General features: G+C 37.9%; 1 protein-coding gene across 1 annotated transcript in view; it reads left to right on the forward strand.

Moving 5' to 3' along the window:
• Positions 1-15893, forward strand: part of LOC120624382 (ATP-binding cassette sub-family C member Sur-like) — a 28788-nt gene continuing 12895 nt past the window's right edge. Inside the window, exons 1-15 of the mRNA XM_039890894.1 lie at positions 1-287; positions 4834-4993; positions 6864-7239; positions 8487-8714; positions 9363-9692; positions 9777-9980; positions 10051-10351; positions 10424-10605; positions 10698-11010; positions 11102-11207; positions 11704-11855; positions 12072-12316; positions 13182-13400; positions 13879-14027; positions 14955-15074. Coding sequence (XP_039746828.1) covers positions 4857-4993; positions 6864-7239; positions 8487-8714; positions 9363-9692; positions 9777-9980; positions 10051-10351; positions 10424-10605; positions 10698-11010; positions 11102-11207; positions 11704-11855; positions 12072-12316; positions 13182-13400; positions 13879-14027; positions 14955-15074 — 3062 coding nt within the window. The 5' untranslated portion in view covers positions 1-287; positions 4834-4856. The remainder of the gene's footprint in view (positions 288-4833; positions 4994-6863; positions 7240-8486; positions 8715-9362; positions 9693-9776; positions 9981-10050; positions 10352-10423; positions 10606-10697; positions 11011-11101; positions 11208-11703; positions 11856-12071; positions 12317-13181; positions 13401-13878; positions 14028-14954; positions 15075-15893) is intronic.

Genomic DNA, 15893 nt, shown 5'->3' on the forward strand with positions numbered 1-15893 from the left:
AAGTGTGGGAGGCAGTTTCGCGTCGTCTGCCGCGTACGTGTCCCGCCACAACGATTTTTCCGACACGGTCAATTTATCACACAAATATATAACATTAATATAGGATCCTCATGCCATTCTTATACTCGACATAACCATTACGAAGACAATGGACAATAGTTAAAATTATTATAATATATGCGGCGGTAGACGTGCGGTCTTAAAACGTGAAGTGCCTTTGAATTATTAAGTGAATAACATTTGGATGTATTTCTTTTTTTTGTGAACGTGACAATTTATAGTCAAAGGTAATTTTTATAAAGTTGAAAGCAATGATATTATTATTGAAATACTACATGTTTTACAAACAAATTGTTACGGTTGGAGTGTTTTTAAGTTACGGATTGCGCGTTTGTGGGTTCTTGTTTAGTTTTCATAAAGGCTTCTATATGTTTAAAATTATTTCTCATTAGTAGAACAAATTTGAATTCATGAGAAAGATATTGAAATCAACCTTATATATTAATCGGATGGGTAGTTTTAGTGACTTAGGTACTAAAACTATCCATTCCATACCGTAGCATTAGATATTTATGCAGGTATGTAGAACTTGCATATATAATAAAACAGGCCCTATAATCAATAAGTAAGAGCGAATACGCGACACATTTATACACAGTGATAATTTTAACTTCAAACATCGACCGCTCCTTTAATCTATCCGATCTACAGTAACCAAGCAATATTCAAAATAGTCGAAACAAGTGATAAAAATACAAAACAAAAACTGCATTTAGAAGTTTGGAATCAGGTGATCAGAGGACCTATTGTTTTTTCTTTATTTGTGGCATAAAACGACAGCGATTGTTTGAACCACCGCCGCACCGCGCCGCTGACACTCCTTCAAGGATGCTTCTTATCACCAATTTTCTTTAATTTTTTTTTTCTTTATAATTGTTACCAATGTATAGTAGACATTGGACAGATTAAACTGGAGCAGTGTTGTACCTCGACTAAAGGTAACTGTGTAAGTATTCTGTATATGTGTATACAAAAACTTATTCTGTACTGCATGTGATATCACATGAAGAAACATTAACATCTATCAAGTAGTCAAATTATTTTTAATTTGCCAATTTACAACCTTCAGAGTTATTGAGGGGGATTCTTTCTTTTCTTACCTGCAAAACGTATTATATTGAAAACTTAAAGATTTAGGTTTCGGAAAGGAAACCTATTTTAAAATCTTTCAAATTGGTATGAGATATGTGTACAATATAATATAGTGGGCACCGGTGTAGTAGATTGCCGGTTCATAAATAATAAGAATGACGAGATTTATTTATGAAGCCATACCGGTGTTGTTTAATCGAGAGGATGTTGTGTGGATTTTACCTTGATACACATAAACGTTTCATACGCGCCTCACATACCTATCTGGATCTTATCAAACCATCCTTTACCTCCGTCTAAAACCTTAGTGTCATTGTTGGCTAGCTTATATAGTAGTTACATGTTAGGTTTTAATTCATAATCTATAGGTGCCCATATCATTAGAATTTTTTCCGTTTCATGCTGCAACATTAAAAGAAGACGAGTGAAGGATGAATGGGATCGGTAAAATACGACGCAGTCTGATCAGAAAGCCCCCTTTTTAAAGTAATGCGGTTTCGGGAAGGAAGTCCATTGAATGTAGGAGGGTTCATTTGGTGGAGCACTGAGTGATTCCACTCCTGGTCAAGTCGGGTTTAAGCCTGCTGACATCCATCCATCCTCCTACAATGAAATAAATTAATAAATAATAATAATTAACCACGTAAGTAAATTACGTTTAAAGATTGAAGGGGCCCAATTTAGGTTCAAAGAACATCGGCACGGGTAGGTATAGGCTGAGTAGATCCATGCCCAATTAGCATTATAGGAAATGTATGGGAACTTATTATTTTTTAACTTGCCGTTTTTTTTCAAGCTTAAACAACATAGGTATTTAAATAGTTAAGAGTCTACTCTATTAGATATTATACATCCCAGAGTATAGATAGTAGGCAAATCTTTTACATTTACCGTAACAACCACACTGTTCCTACAGTCTTTACTCATTGTAACTAAAATTTTAAAGCGTATTCCTATCACGACTACGTGATCTTTGATCGATTACGTGAAAGTGGTATAAAATAAAAATCAAGTAAAAGAGCCTCTCGACTAGGTATGCGCGAGTTATACCTAAGTAGTTCTGAAAATGCTTATAGCATAAGTATCGACATAAACAGTGACTCCTCTGGTACGGCAGATGTGCATCGGCGGCCTTAGGTTTTACTATTGATATTACTAGGAAAACCTATGGAAAATTATTGTCATCGTTCAGTTCGGTTTCAGTTGGCAACCGCCATCACCTCTTATATAGGTCTTAGGATAATCTTGGTTCAAATCGAAATATTTTGTGCGTTCCGTGAGAATGTAAAAACGATATACTCAAACCGCTTTGTGATGACAACTCGCGTGATCATCCTATAGCTCGTTAAGTTGTTATGACAAATATACCTTCATGTAAGCAAACGGCTAAACTTTCAGCTGTAGACAAGGTTGAATAAAAATATAATAGAACGTTGACCTTTGTAAAGAAGAGTTCTGTTGAGAATCTGCAATCCGAACCAGTGCAGCGCAATGGTAGAGTCAGAACAATCAGAAACACATATACCTATTCATTTTGAGTAGTTAAGTGTGGCAGAATTTATTTTTCTCGTCTATCTCATCGAAAAAAATCATTTATATATTCAGAATTTCAGGAAAATACTGCAAGTAAGAAGATACAATTACGATGTTGGGAATACCGTGCCGATATTTAAGAGTGACTCAGCAAAAATATTCCGACGCTTTTTGATACATTTAGAGAGTTAATTGATGACTAATCGTGTACTATAAACACGGATATTATTACCTACATCCTGTTCAATGGGACAAAATACTTGGCATGTATTTTACATAATAAAATCTCAACGATAAGAATTGATATCAAAACGACGTGTAAAAAGTAAAATATGCCAGTAGGTATTGGTATTATGTAAATAAATCGGCTTATCTCATCTAGGTAGTTCGAAAAAAAACTGGCCAAGTAAGAGTCAGAATCGCGTACCTATATACTAGTATGAACTCCGTATCTTTTATTATTATTATGTTTGTTTTGGTTATATTATTCTAAAGCTGGGATCTATAAGTTTTTTGGAAACTATAATTAGGGTTGATTTCAAATAAAGTGGTCTGGGACATCGTTTTATCTCTCTTCCACACAGTTAGACAAACAACCAAATTATGTTAGAAGGGTTTCATTATTCCATTTTCAGGTAGGTAGACTTTTGCAGGACGAACTCTCTATCTCTATAATTAATTTATACGCTTTCCGCGTCTGTCTGTTTAGCCGCTTACTCCCCCTTAAACGCGCAACAGGATTTGATGCGGGTTTCACCACCCTATATATATTTTTTTCAGATGGTATATTTAACAACTAAGGCGCCCAATAATAAATTTACGTGGCAGTTTTCCTTTTTTTAAATTTTTACCCATGCGAAGCCAGGGGTCGCGTTAGTAATACCTAATATAGTAATATATTAAAACACAAATTAACAAAAAACGTAGATCCATTCCCTTAGCAACTCCAATGTCGCTATATAGATCGACTTCATACAACCGTAACCGCTGTAATATAAAACCCACTGACGGTCTTAATAAATTACAGTACAGTTTAAACTCATATTTCAAGACGGTTTTTAATTTCAGTAGGTGCTTACTTACGTTTTTTTTTATTATTTAAATAACTATTTCGTCCAACTGGTGAACCAGTACGTACTTCTATGCATAAGTTCTCAATGCCTATATCGCCTCTTTTGATTGCCCTGATTAAGTCCCCATACTCTTGGATAGGTAAATTTTTTTAATGAAATTAACTAAGGCTATTATTAAATATATGGACATCCATACAAAATACAGCGTCAAAAAATATAAAAAACTTAATATTATATTATATAATATAACATACCACATAATGTATGCCGCTAAGCGATTTAGCGCTCCAGTACGATGTCGCGTAGACTCACCAACAACATCAGGTCAGCTTGTGATCAAAGGGTGACTTGTAATGGTAAAAAATTGTTAAATATTTTCTTAAAAAAATCTTAAATCACATGGCATCTTAAATATTTTGTGAGCTACAAGCAGGTTACATATAAGTGTTTTATCACACTCTGACATTTGAAACGTTAATCTAATCGGTTTCTACTCGACATCGTACCGGAACGCTAAATAGCTTTATTTCTCAAACTGAAATAAAGCTATTTAGCGTTCAAAATGTAGGTGTAAGTACATTTATCATCGAGTCTAAAATTTTGTACATCATCTTACAGTAGCGTCAATGTTGGATTTAAAGTTTATCAAAGTGTATTATTATACTAGCCAATGCCTTTCATTTGATATCTATATTGAGAGAGTTGAAAAGATATGTTATCCACCATTTTGTGGCGGCGGCCATCGTGGACCGATTTTTATCAAACAGCTAAGAACCCACCCGACTAAGTCATCTATCGAACTAAAAAAAAATATTAAAATCGGTTCATCCGTTCGGGAAATACGATTCCACAGACAGACACACACACCAACAGACGACAAACTTATAATACCCCGTCGTTTTTGCGTCAGAGGTTAAAATATACATATTATTCTTGATCATTATTGCTCATATCTATAATTTAGTCATCCGCGGTACACGATTAACCAAAATTTTTCGATCCAAAAAAATTCACGAAACGCGGACGAAGAACGCGGTTAACGGCTTGTGTAAAATGGTTTTATGTTTCCTCTAAGGGCTTCGGGGTTCACTGAATTCAATGGAAACGTTTTGTGCGGACGGCGACGCCGCGTGTTTCCCGCACGCACTCTCCGGGGCGCTTCACTCCCTGAACCTGTACTGCGCCGCCATAGCTGCCGCGCTCGTCTGCAGTTGCTCTTCATCGCGACCGCGCTGGTAAAATACGTTCTAAAGGTCTTTTAAATATACGTCTTTCGACCTCCCTGGGGCAGCGGTGGAAGCTGTGGTTTTAAGTTGGAGGTCCCGGGATCGATTCCCGATAGGGGTAATTCTGGAGTTGTTATTTCAGAATAATTTTTTTTTTTGTTTGGGAAAAAGGGGACTAATCAGATGAAAGGGCTATGGATAGAAAAGGTTGGTAAAGGCTACACCGACAAGGCTCAAAAATAATTTCTGAATCTTCTGTGGTCAAGGAGGCTTCGGCCGTGGCTAGTTATTACCCTACTGGAAAAGACGTGCCGCTAAGCGATTTAGCGCTCCAGTACGATGTCGCGTAGACTCACCAACAACATCAGGTCAGCTTGTGATCAAAGGGTGACTTGTAATGGTAAAAAATTGTTAAATATTTTCTTAAAAAAATCTTAAATCACATGGCATCTTAAATATTTTGTGAGCTACAAGCAGGTTACATATAAGTGTTTTATCACACTCTGACATTTGAAACGTTAATCTAATCGGTTTCTACTCGACATCGTACCGGAACGCTAAATAGCTTTATTTCTCAAACTGCCCCACCGGGCATCAGGTTCGGGACCTTTCACTTATGCACCACAGCGCTCGCACTTCGCCAGGGCCCGAGAGGTTATCAAAATAAAGACATATATTTATTAAACCGGCCAATCTGGATTACCAATAATTTCGTTAAAATAGGAACGGGATCAGATGGCGTGGTCAAACATCCGAGGAATAGCGAGCCTTTTATTGGGAGTGACATGGTTGTGCGGTGCTGCTAAGGCAGCCCTTCGCCCTGATGACACCGTGAGACTTGTCTCTGCGCTCATGCCTCCTCTATCTTGGCTGGCTTCTGCTGCACTCCATGTTTCCCTATGGACTAGACGCTCGTCATCGCCTTTACTCTACCTGGCAATATACTGGTTTCTATCGGCTGCTTCATCTGGAACGATTTTGTACTACAACCTACTGCCCGGAGTTGAACCGAATGTTATTGAAATATCAGCTATACGTTTTGTGCGGACGGCGACGCCGCGTGTTTCCCGCACGCACTCTCCGGGGCGCTTCACTCCCTGAACCTGTACTGCGCCGCCATAACTGCCGCGCTCGTCTGCAGTTGCTCTTCATCGCGACCGCGCTGGTAAAATACGTTCTAAGGGTCTTTTAAATATACGTCTTTCGACCTCCCTGGGGCAGCGGTGGAAGCTGTGGTTTTAAGTTGGAGGTCCCGGGATCGATTCCCGATAGGGGTAATTCTGGAGTTGTTATTTCAGAATAATTTTTTTTTTTGTGTGGGAAAAAGGGGACTTATTAGATGAAAGGGCTATGGATAGAAAAGGTTGGTAAAGGCTACACCGACAAGGCTCAAAAATAATTTCTGAATCTTCTGTGGTCAAGGAGGCTTCGGCCGTGGCTAGTTATTACCCTACTGGAAAAGACGTGCCGCTAAGCGATTTAGCGCTCCAGTACGATGTCGCGTAGACTCACCAACAACATCAGGTCAGCTTGTGATCAAAGGGTGACTTGTAATGGTAAAAAATTGTTAAATATTTTCTTAAAAAAATCTTAAATCACATGGCATCTTAAATATTTTGTGAGCTACAAGCAGGTTACATATAAGTGTTTTATCACACTCTGACATTTGAAACGTTAATCTAATCGGTTTCTACTCGACATCGTACCGGAACGCTAAATAGCTTTATTTCTCAAACTGCCCCACCGGGCATCAGGTTCGGGACCTTTCACTTATGCACCACAGCGCTCGCACTTCGCCAGGGCCCGAGAGGTTATCAAAATAAAGACATATATTTATTAAACCGGCCAATCTGGATTACCAATAATTTCGTTAAAATAGGAACGGGATCAGATGGCGCGGTCAAAACATCCGAGGAATAGCGAGCCTTTTATTGGGAGTGACATGGTTGTGCGGTGCTGCTAAGGCAGCCCTTCGCCCTGATGACACCGTGAGACTTGTCTCTGCGCTCATGCCTCCTCTATCTTGGCTGGCTTCTGCTGCACTCCATGTTTCCCTATGGACTAGACGCTCGTCATCGCCTTTACTCTACCTGGCAATATACTGGTTTCTATCGGCTGCTTCATCTGGAACTATTTTGTACTACAACCTACTGCCCGGAGTTGAACCGAATGTTATTGAAATATCAGCTCAAGGAGTTGCAACTGTTCTCTGTTTGATCATATCCGGAGTCGACTGTCTCTGTTTTTATGACGAAGTAAGTGATATCTTATTTTAAATCTATAAACAAATTAAACGTCATCACATCAACCGATAGACGTCCACTGCTGGACATAGGTCTTTTGTAGGGAGTTCCAATTAAACGTATTATGTTTATTTTATAAAAAAGTTCAACTTTTTACCTACCTACCTACTAACCTACTTTATTACGTTAGAAAAACTATGAGAAATCCTAAATCTGTACCCAGATGAGCATAAGCGGAGTTATTATTTCCTATAGTAATAATTGACGGACCAAGCGGATGGCCTACTTAGTGTGAAGTGGAAAACTATCTCCTATAAACAGAGCAAGACTTTTTACAAAGCGCCGCTCTGTGTCCATCAACCCGAGGCTTAGGTGTTATGTCTCAAGCGCTTGTAATTACTTCGGCAACCACGCCCATACAGCCGCATTGCGACGGTTTCAGACCGGAGCACTGCTGCTTGGTGGCATGGTGAACTTACCCTGACGAGCTATCACAAAAATCCATCTCTTATAATTCTACGCTAGTTCGCTTTGTGGTACGCTTTGTCGGAAACCAGCAAAGGCGTCTAACCAAACCAGACCAGAGAAAATTCAGAAAATAAAACATCCCAAATTGCCACTGCCGTCAATCGAACACTTAAAACCGCATGGAAAAACTTTTTTTAAGTTTTATTTGATTGTGGCACATTCAAATCTTTTATCTGTACATCGACGCAGCTATAAGGTCAATCCCCTAAAATTATAGTGACGCAGTCTTTGTTCATATTATACTAGACGACAGACGCCAGACGTAAGTGCCGAGACAGTTGTCTGGCGCCTTCCTTCTTCCGTTCTTCGTGTACCCCACGATCACTTTTATTTTAAAGAAACTTTAATCGTTAGCTTAAAAGAAAAATTAAAAATACAGAGGATCAAATAAAAAATACAAGAAAGCTCGAGGCTTTTTAGTATTTTTTGAGGATTAAATCTAACTTTTGTTCTATTAAATCGAACAACTTTTGTCTATGATGAATAACAGCGAATTGTAGAACTAAAAAGCTATTATTTACAGAGAGCGAGGGATATCTAAGGACAAAGGCTATACTCAAAGTATTTTTACGTGAACAACCTTCAGCAATAAGCGGTCATCGGTTCGAAACTTTCTTTGAAAAGCCGCTTTGTACGGCTTTAAGATTTGTAGTTACATTAGTCATGATTCGTCTATTGTGATAGTTATTAATTCCAAAGTGATGTATATCTTACCATTACCACTTTTTCAGGTAACAAAACGGCTACAGTCTCGACAAAAAAGTTCGACTGAAAGTGATAACATTTATTACGCTTATAACGAAACACACTTTTTCTCGAAAGTAACTTTCTTCTGGTTGAACTGTTTTCTGTACAAAGGATATTTTTTACCTGATGACAATAATTTTGGGGGTATACCTGAAAATGAGAGATCCAATATATATTACGAAAAATTTAAGAAGATATACTATAATAAGAAGGTTATAAATAGTTTGTTTTGTTAAAAAAAATACCCTTTTGACCTTGCCCTTATCTCACGCTATGTGAGGTCGTCAAACTTTTTTTAAATTTATTTATTTATAGTACTACTTGACGTACCAAGCAGGAGGCCACCTGGTAGTAAGAGGAAAAACATCATCTATAAACAGACCCATACTTTGCAAGGTATACAAGGAACACGTTTTTCAAAGGCGTAGGTTTTAAGCCTTATGTAACCGTAATTACACCATCAACGACACCCTTCAGACTGGAACACAGCATTGCAATAATGCTGCTTTGCGGCAGAAAGAAATCAGCATGGCGGTAGTTTCGCCGGACGAGCTCTGTCACAACAAGCTTCTATTAAGATGCCTTCTCATTGTTGGTCGTTCTAACCACTGACGGATATTTACGACCGGTCGCCTGCTTGACTTCATCCGTCCTTGGGGATGTTGTTGGTTGAATAACCGCCCCTTTGATTAAAAGGGGAAAGGTTGTTATCTGCTTTAAATCCTTGAGTAATTTAGTCAACCTGAGAAAAGAACTCTTCCGGAGTAGTTCGATTCGCATTATACAAATTAAAAATTCTGTTATATCAACAATATTGGCAATTTCGTTTATACTAACATAAAATTAATATTTCTTTCTAGTTGAATAAAAGTAAAAAAATCCGTGCTAGTATTTGGCAATGTTACATCCGCATGATGTGGCCAAACTTCTACAAAGGAGGAATCTTAAAACTGTTTGGTGACTTAGTTTCAATCGTACCAGCACTGGGATTGGCTGTAATTATAAAATTTATACAAGAACCAAATTCAACTTACGATACCAATGCTGTAGTCAGTCTGGAAGAATTTTTCTCGAATGGATATGTTATGCTACTAATCGTTACATTAGCACTTATATTTCAAGCCATACTGTCGCAAAATTCAACGCATTTAGTAACGGTGCAAGGAACTAGACTTAAAATGGCATTACAAGTAAGTGTTACCTATATCAGTTGGTCGTATTATAAGAAACATTCAATCAGAAAACAATATTTCTTAAGATAAGTTTTATTTCAGACCATGATTTACGACAAATGTATGCGATTAACATCTTGGTCATCCGATGTAGATATAGATTCAGATGTGTCGCCCCTACTTCACAGTCCTGAAGAAGAAGCTAATACACAGTCCGGACTTCTCATAAATTTGATATCGCAGGATACCTATAACGTAATGTCATGTGTATGGATTTGTCACTACACGTGGGCAATACCGTTAAAGGTAAAGATTTATTTTTATATGTCCAAAAATTACTTCATACGCGTATGTATTAATTCATGGTTTCTTTCAGATATCTCTGATTTTATATTTGCTTTACACAAAATTGGGTATAAGCGCAGTAATAGGCACAGCTGCAAGCTTCTTATTTATAACTCCCTTACAATTCTACATAGGAAAGAAAATTTCAGACAACTCCAAAGATACTTCAAAATGTACTGACCACAGGGTTTCTAAATTATCCGAAATTTTACAAGGAATGAACGTAATAAAGTTGTACGTGTGGGAAGACTTGTTTAATGAAAAGATATTACAGCTTAGAGAAGTAGAATTAAGACTTCTGAATAAAGACTCTGCTTACTGGAGCGTTCTGAGTACGTATAGCTGACAATGTATATCAATTACAATGTTATTAATTACTTAATTAAATACGAATATAATTCCAGCATTCACAACTCACTTATCTGCGATATTTGTTACTGTTGTAACTTTTATGACACATTACTTTCTTGACAACGGCAGCAATTTGACAGTTGTGAACGTGTTTGCTGGACTGGCACTATTTAACCAGTTAACGATACCAATGTTAATCTTCCCTGTGACTGTGTTGATGATGATTCAAGCTATGGTAAGCTCGTTTTTTAATATGTCCACCCAATTGCTATGCATGTTTATCTTTTAACGTGACACTACCAATAAATAAAAGGAAATATTCTGCAGGTCAGCACTAAGAGAATAAAAGATTTCTTAGAGCTTCCAGAATCTTATAACGTGCCAGATGCGGTTAATGACGATACATACTCGAAGAATGTTATGGACGACTGTGATGAAGATTTTATTGACACAAATCTGGAAGAAAATCCACTATCTGAAAAAGATGAACTTGACCTTGATGATGAACCAATGAATAGTCAAAACAATACAAACGTAGACCAAGAGCGAGAATATTTGATAAGATTTAAAAACGCTGCATTTTCTTGGCGTCTAAAAGAAAATGGATGGCTAGAAATTGATGATTTGGATATATCATCAGGTAACTAATGAACAATAGTTTACTTAATTTTCAAATAAAGATAAGTACCTGTACGTTTATATTTATTTAATGAATTAAATTATTATTTCAGGGAAATTAATAATGGTAGTTGGAACAGCTGGTTCCGGGAAATCGTCTTTTTTTTCTGCAATTCTTGGAGAAATGCACCAAGAGCGTGGAGACGTATGTGTTAATAGGTAATTATTAGAGAAGTACCAAGTACATGTTTTACCAAGTAACGGAGTTCCAAGTTTAACTTGGTACTCAGTTACTCTTTTATTAGCGCCTAGCCGAGATACTCGGTTCAGTATTACACAAATTAGAGGAGCAAAAACAGGTTTTTACATGCTCGACCACCCAGGCTTATCAACAACGTAATTACGATAATTACTAATTGTATCAAAACAATTGAGGCGTTATATTGTACTACAAAGAATCTGGAATAAATGCTTATTATATTTTAGTTTGATCACAAATTCTATCAATATCACTTTTACTACGTTTTGTTATCTTAATAATAACAGAATATATCTAACATTCAGAACAACGCTTATTTGTAATGAATTTCAACTTTTTTCAACCTTGAAACTATGAGTATGTTATTGCTCCATTATATATAGCTGTATATAGGTACCTACTTAAAAATATAAGAAGGTCTATATAAGATTACATAAGAGAGATCCCTTCATGCAGGAATTGTTCGATTTGGTACGCTGGTCAACCACCCTGGCTATTAGAGGGTACAATAAAAGAAAACATTCTAATGGACAACGCGTGGTGCGCCAGTCGATATACCCGAGTTCTACGTGCAACAGCATTGCGGCCAGATCTGCAGCTTCTACCAGGTATATTATACTGTTTTGCTATAGCTGTGTCTTTTACACCATTAGTTTCCTGGAATATATCCCTACTTAACAATATGGACGCCTTATGTAATAATTATGTAGTATTTGTTTCTCACTTTTCTTGTTGTTGTTAACAATAAAAGTGTATTCGTTCAGTTAGAAACAACTTATCTGATCTGTAAACCAGTTACTACTAAAATTACTGTTTCCTTGTAGATGGCGATGATACCCAACTAGGAAGCTATGGGACACCACTATCTGGTGGCCAGAGGGTGCGGGTGTGCGTAGCTCGAGCATTATATTCAAAGGCAAAGTTACTAGTGCTAGATGAACCATTCGGTGCGCTAGATGCGGTTCTTGCTCGACACTTGGTCGCCAGGGCACTGTTGCCCGCCGCTCGAAGTGGTCGCACTGTTTTGGTAGCAACTAATAGATTAGAGCTGCTACACTACGCCGATACGGTATGCGTCTTTTTAACTTACATTATATAAAACGGAGACGCTGTGGTTCTTTGGCTCACTTAATGATTTGAACTTTTAGACTATATCCAAAATCAAGCACTGTGTATAAATACGAATGCATTGATGAATTAATTTTTAATCCCCTCTGCAAAGCGAGATAATAAAACTTTGACCGCTAAATTTTTTCGTAATTATGTCTGCATCATCGGAGTTCATACATTATAATTTAGCAAGTGGATAGAAATAGTATTATAATAGGTAGATAACGCAACTGAGCTCATAATATATGCCACATGGGGCATCGTATCAAACAGTGATTAATTATTTCTGTACTTGTGCACCCTACCGACAAAGACATGCCGCTAAGCGATTTAGCGTTCCGGTACGATATCGTGTAGAAACCGATTAGTGGTATGGGTTTAATATAACTGCCGTGCTCCTAACCGGTTCGCCCGTTACCATCTTAGACTGCATCATCACTTCACAGCAGGTGAGATTGCAGTCAAGGGCTAACTTGTAGTAAAATAAACTTCTTGGCACTACGCTTTTGCTTTCAAAGGTGTGTCTACCAATTAAATTAACCAATCCGCACTAAGCGAACATTGTAGTCCACGACCCAAGCTCTTCTCATTCTGAGAGGTAACCCGTGCCTTTGGGACCCTATATGGCTGGTAATAGGTTCAGGGCTTTTGACTAGGCTTTATCGATCGTATGCCGATGTACTGTGGTTCCACTCTCATGGAAATGTACTGCATCGATTTTAAATTTTAGATATCACCTCATAATAAGATTTTAAAATGATCCTAAGTAACTAAAACTGATTCTAATGTTACAGCCAGTATGTATGTATTTGATGCTTCGTCAGGTTATCGTAATGGAAGACGGTCGTATCAGTGGGGTGGGGCGTATGAACGGCACGAGTGACAGCGTGCTGAGCCAGTGGAAGCAGTTGGCTGAAGAAGCGCGGGTGGCCGCAGCACGGGGAGGTGCGGGCCCCCCGGGAGGTGCAGGACGCGAACGGTCGCAACTCCTGCGAGCAGTGAGCCGCGTGCAGTTCCAGAGGAATATGTCTGATGATGCATTGGTCGGTTATCAATTTACCCAAAATTTATATTAAAATTTCCCTACCCTTTTAATAAGAATATTACATCGCGATTCGATTATAGAGTACTAGGTCAGTATTATTTATTATACCTCATCCAAGAATTACCTTCTAAATTGCGATTTTTTTTTTACTTTGCGATACGATTTTGACTTAGAATATATACGATACTATATACGATATCTCGCCTCTGGCCTACGAGCTTAGGGATCTCGCCTCCATTATTATCGTACTTTTAATTTCTACACTTTAGTACTTAGGCAGTGGGTGTACGGGTAAAAATGTACCCACCGGTGTTAGAAGCTGGAGCTCTGAAAGTTCTGGAAAATAAGAACAGATATGGAGAAATGCAGGCAAAAAACGTGCGACTTGTCCGTAGATACATTTGATACCCAATATAGATATTAAAAACCATGATTTCTTTAAAAGCTCTTAGTCATAAAGACTTTTGTCCTCTTAGCAACTCGACATCAGTGAAGTGACCGGAGCTCACCTGCTTGCTGAGGTGCCGACGTGTGTGGGTGGGACCTGGCGCCGAACACCGTGTCGGGTGCGCACTCCACTAGAGAGACAATTTTCTTCACCACCACCTAATTTGCCCCATTTCAAGTAAGTGGTCTGAAGAATATAGATCGAAACAACGCAAAAGTGACTACCTTCTTTCCTTTTGGGCATATCTCCCTCCCTGTATAGTCGGCCGGAACCATCCGTTGTACGTAGGGCCGCTTATGAGGCTCCCAACTGGGTCACGGCAGCCAGCCGAACGCATTCGAGAAGCGTAGCAGAGCGCCAAAGTAGCAATAGCAACGAAAAAACCATCAGCGTTTTGCGACTGATACGTACATTAATATACTTCAACAATACAAACAACGCCATCTATCCCCAAAGTAAGCGTAGCTTGTGTTATGGGTACTAAGATCACTGATAATTTTTTTGATGAATAATATACATAAATACTTATATATACAGTTAAAAACCCAGCCCATAATAGGCCCTTTCCTTGACGGCCAATATTTCATAACAAAAACCCCTATTATGTCTAATATTGCTATTTACCTGCCTACTAAACCTCCGTTACCTGAAATGTACCTTCATATAAATACATAATAAATGCTTTTGAAGCCTAAACAAAACTACTTCTATACTTTGGCTACCCGCGTTCGTGATGGCATTAACACTTTTGACAAGAGTAGTGACGGACATTCAATTTTAAGAATGCATCTTGTCGACGTAAAGAAATGAAAGTTGGTCTATAAAGTAGCGCCTTTAACTGTTCAGTTTGGTGATTTTAAACATCCTTTGCCGACAATTCCAATATACTAGAACAAAATCTTGACGACTACGACGAGAATTCCCATGGCTGAGACATCACATATACTACGCACGCGTTTAAAAGGATATACTTAGCATGAGTTCCAAAGTCAAATTAACAATTCATTGTACTACGACACGTGCTGGATGCTAGGACAGTCCAGTTTAAGAATTGCACTGGGCACTTTCAATTAGAATTTTGAAATAAAGTTATTATGATAATAGGTGGCGTCACGAAATAAGGCGCGCTGTGAGCGCTGTCGAGCCTAACACGCAACATCGCGAGGAAAGCCCGCTGAGGAATGGAAATAGTCGTCTTCGGCTCTATTACCGAACTTTATCTAGGTGAGTATAGCTCTAAGTCAAAGCACTCGTGTACACAATCGGCCTATATTATATCGGCGTTGTAGGTACAGCTACTATTTGGTCCTAAAGTATTGACTACAGGATCTTACTTTATATTCCAACACGGGCATCACCTTTAATCTAATTAGTTTAATTATTAGTTTTATTGAAACGTTATCTATAAAAAATATATATTAAAAAATTCAAAAAATTCAATTCAAAAAAATTTTCAAAATTCAAAAATTCAAAATTCATTTATTTCAAGTAGGCCTAATATAAGCACTTTTGAAACGTCAAGTCTGTCTGTGTGTAGTGACTCTACCACCGGTTCGGAAGGCAGATTCTACCGAGAAGAAGCCGGCAAGAAACTCAGCAGTTGCTCTTTTCCAACATTAACAATTTACATTTTACATTTCAAAATTCATTTTTCTATCTTGTGAGAGATGAAAGCGGAGCCGGATGCTTCCAAGCAACCTTTTCATTAAGAAATTCATCAATTGTATAATAACCTCGGTGTAATAAATGTGTTTTAACACATTCTTCAAACTTATGCATTGGTAGGTCCAAAATTACCTTAGGAATCATATTATAAAAGCGTATACTCAGTCCCACAAATGACTTCTGCACCTTTCGCAGACGATATGCAGATGTCACTAATTTATGACCATTTCTTGTAAGTCGACTGTTTATATCCACTTTTTGTTTATAAAGACTCATATGTTGTCTTACAAATACTATATTGTTATAAATATATTGTGAGGCTACCGTAAGGATACTTATTTCTTTAAATTTTTCACGGAGGGATTCACGTGATTTAAG

Source organism: Pararge aegeria, chromosome 6 (genome assembly GCF_905163445.1).
Source record: "Pararge aegeria chromosome 6, ilParAegt1.1, whole genome shotgun sequence".
NCBI classification, from domain to species: Eukaryota; Metazoa; Arthropoda; class Insecta; order Lepidoptera; family Nymphalidae; genus Pararge; species Pararge aegeria.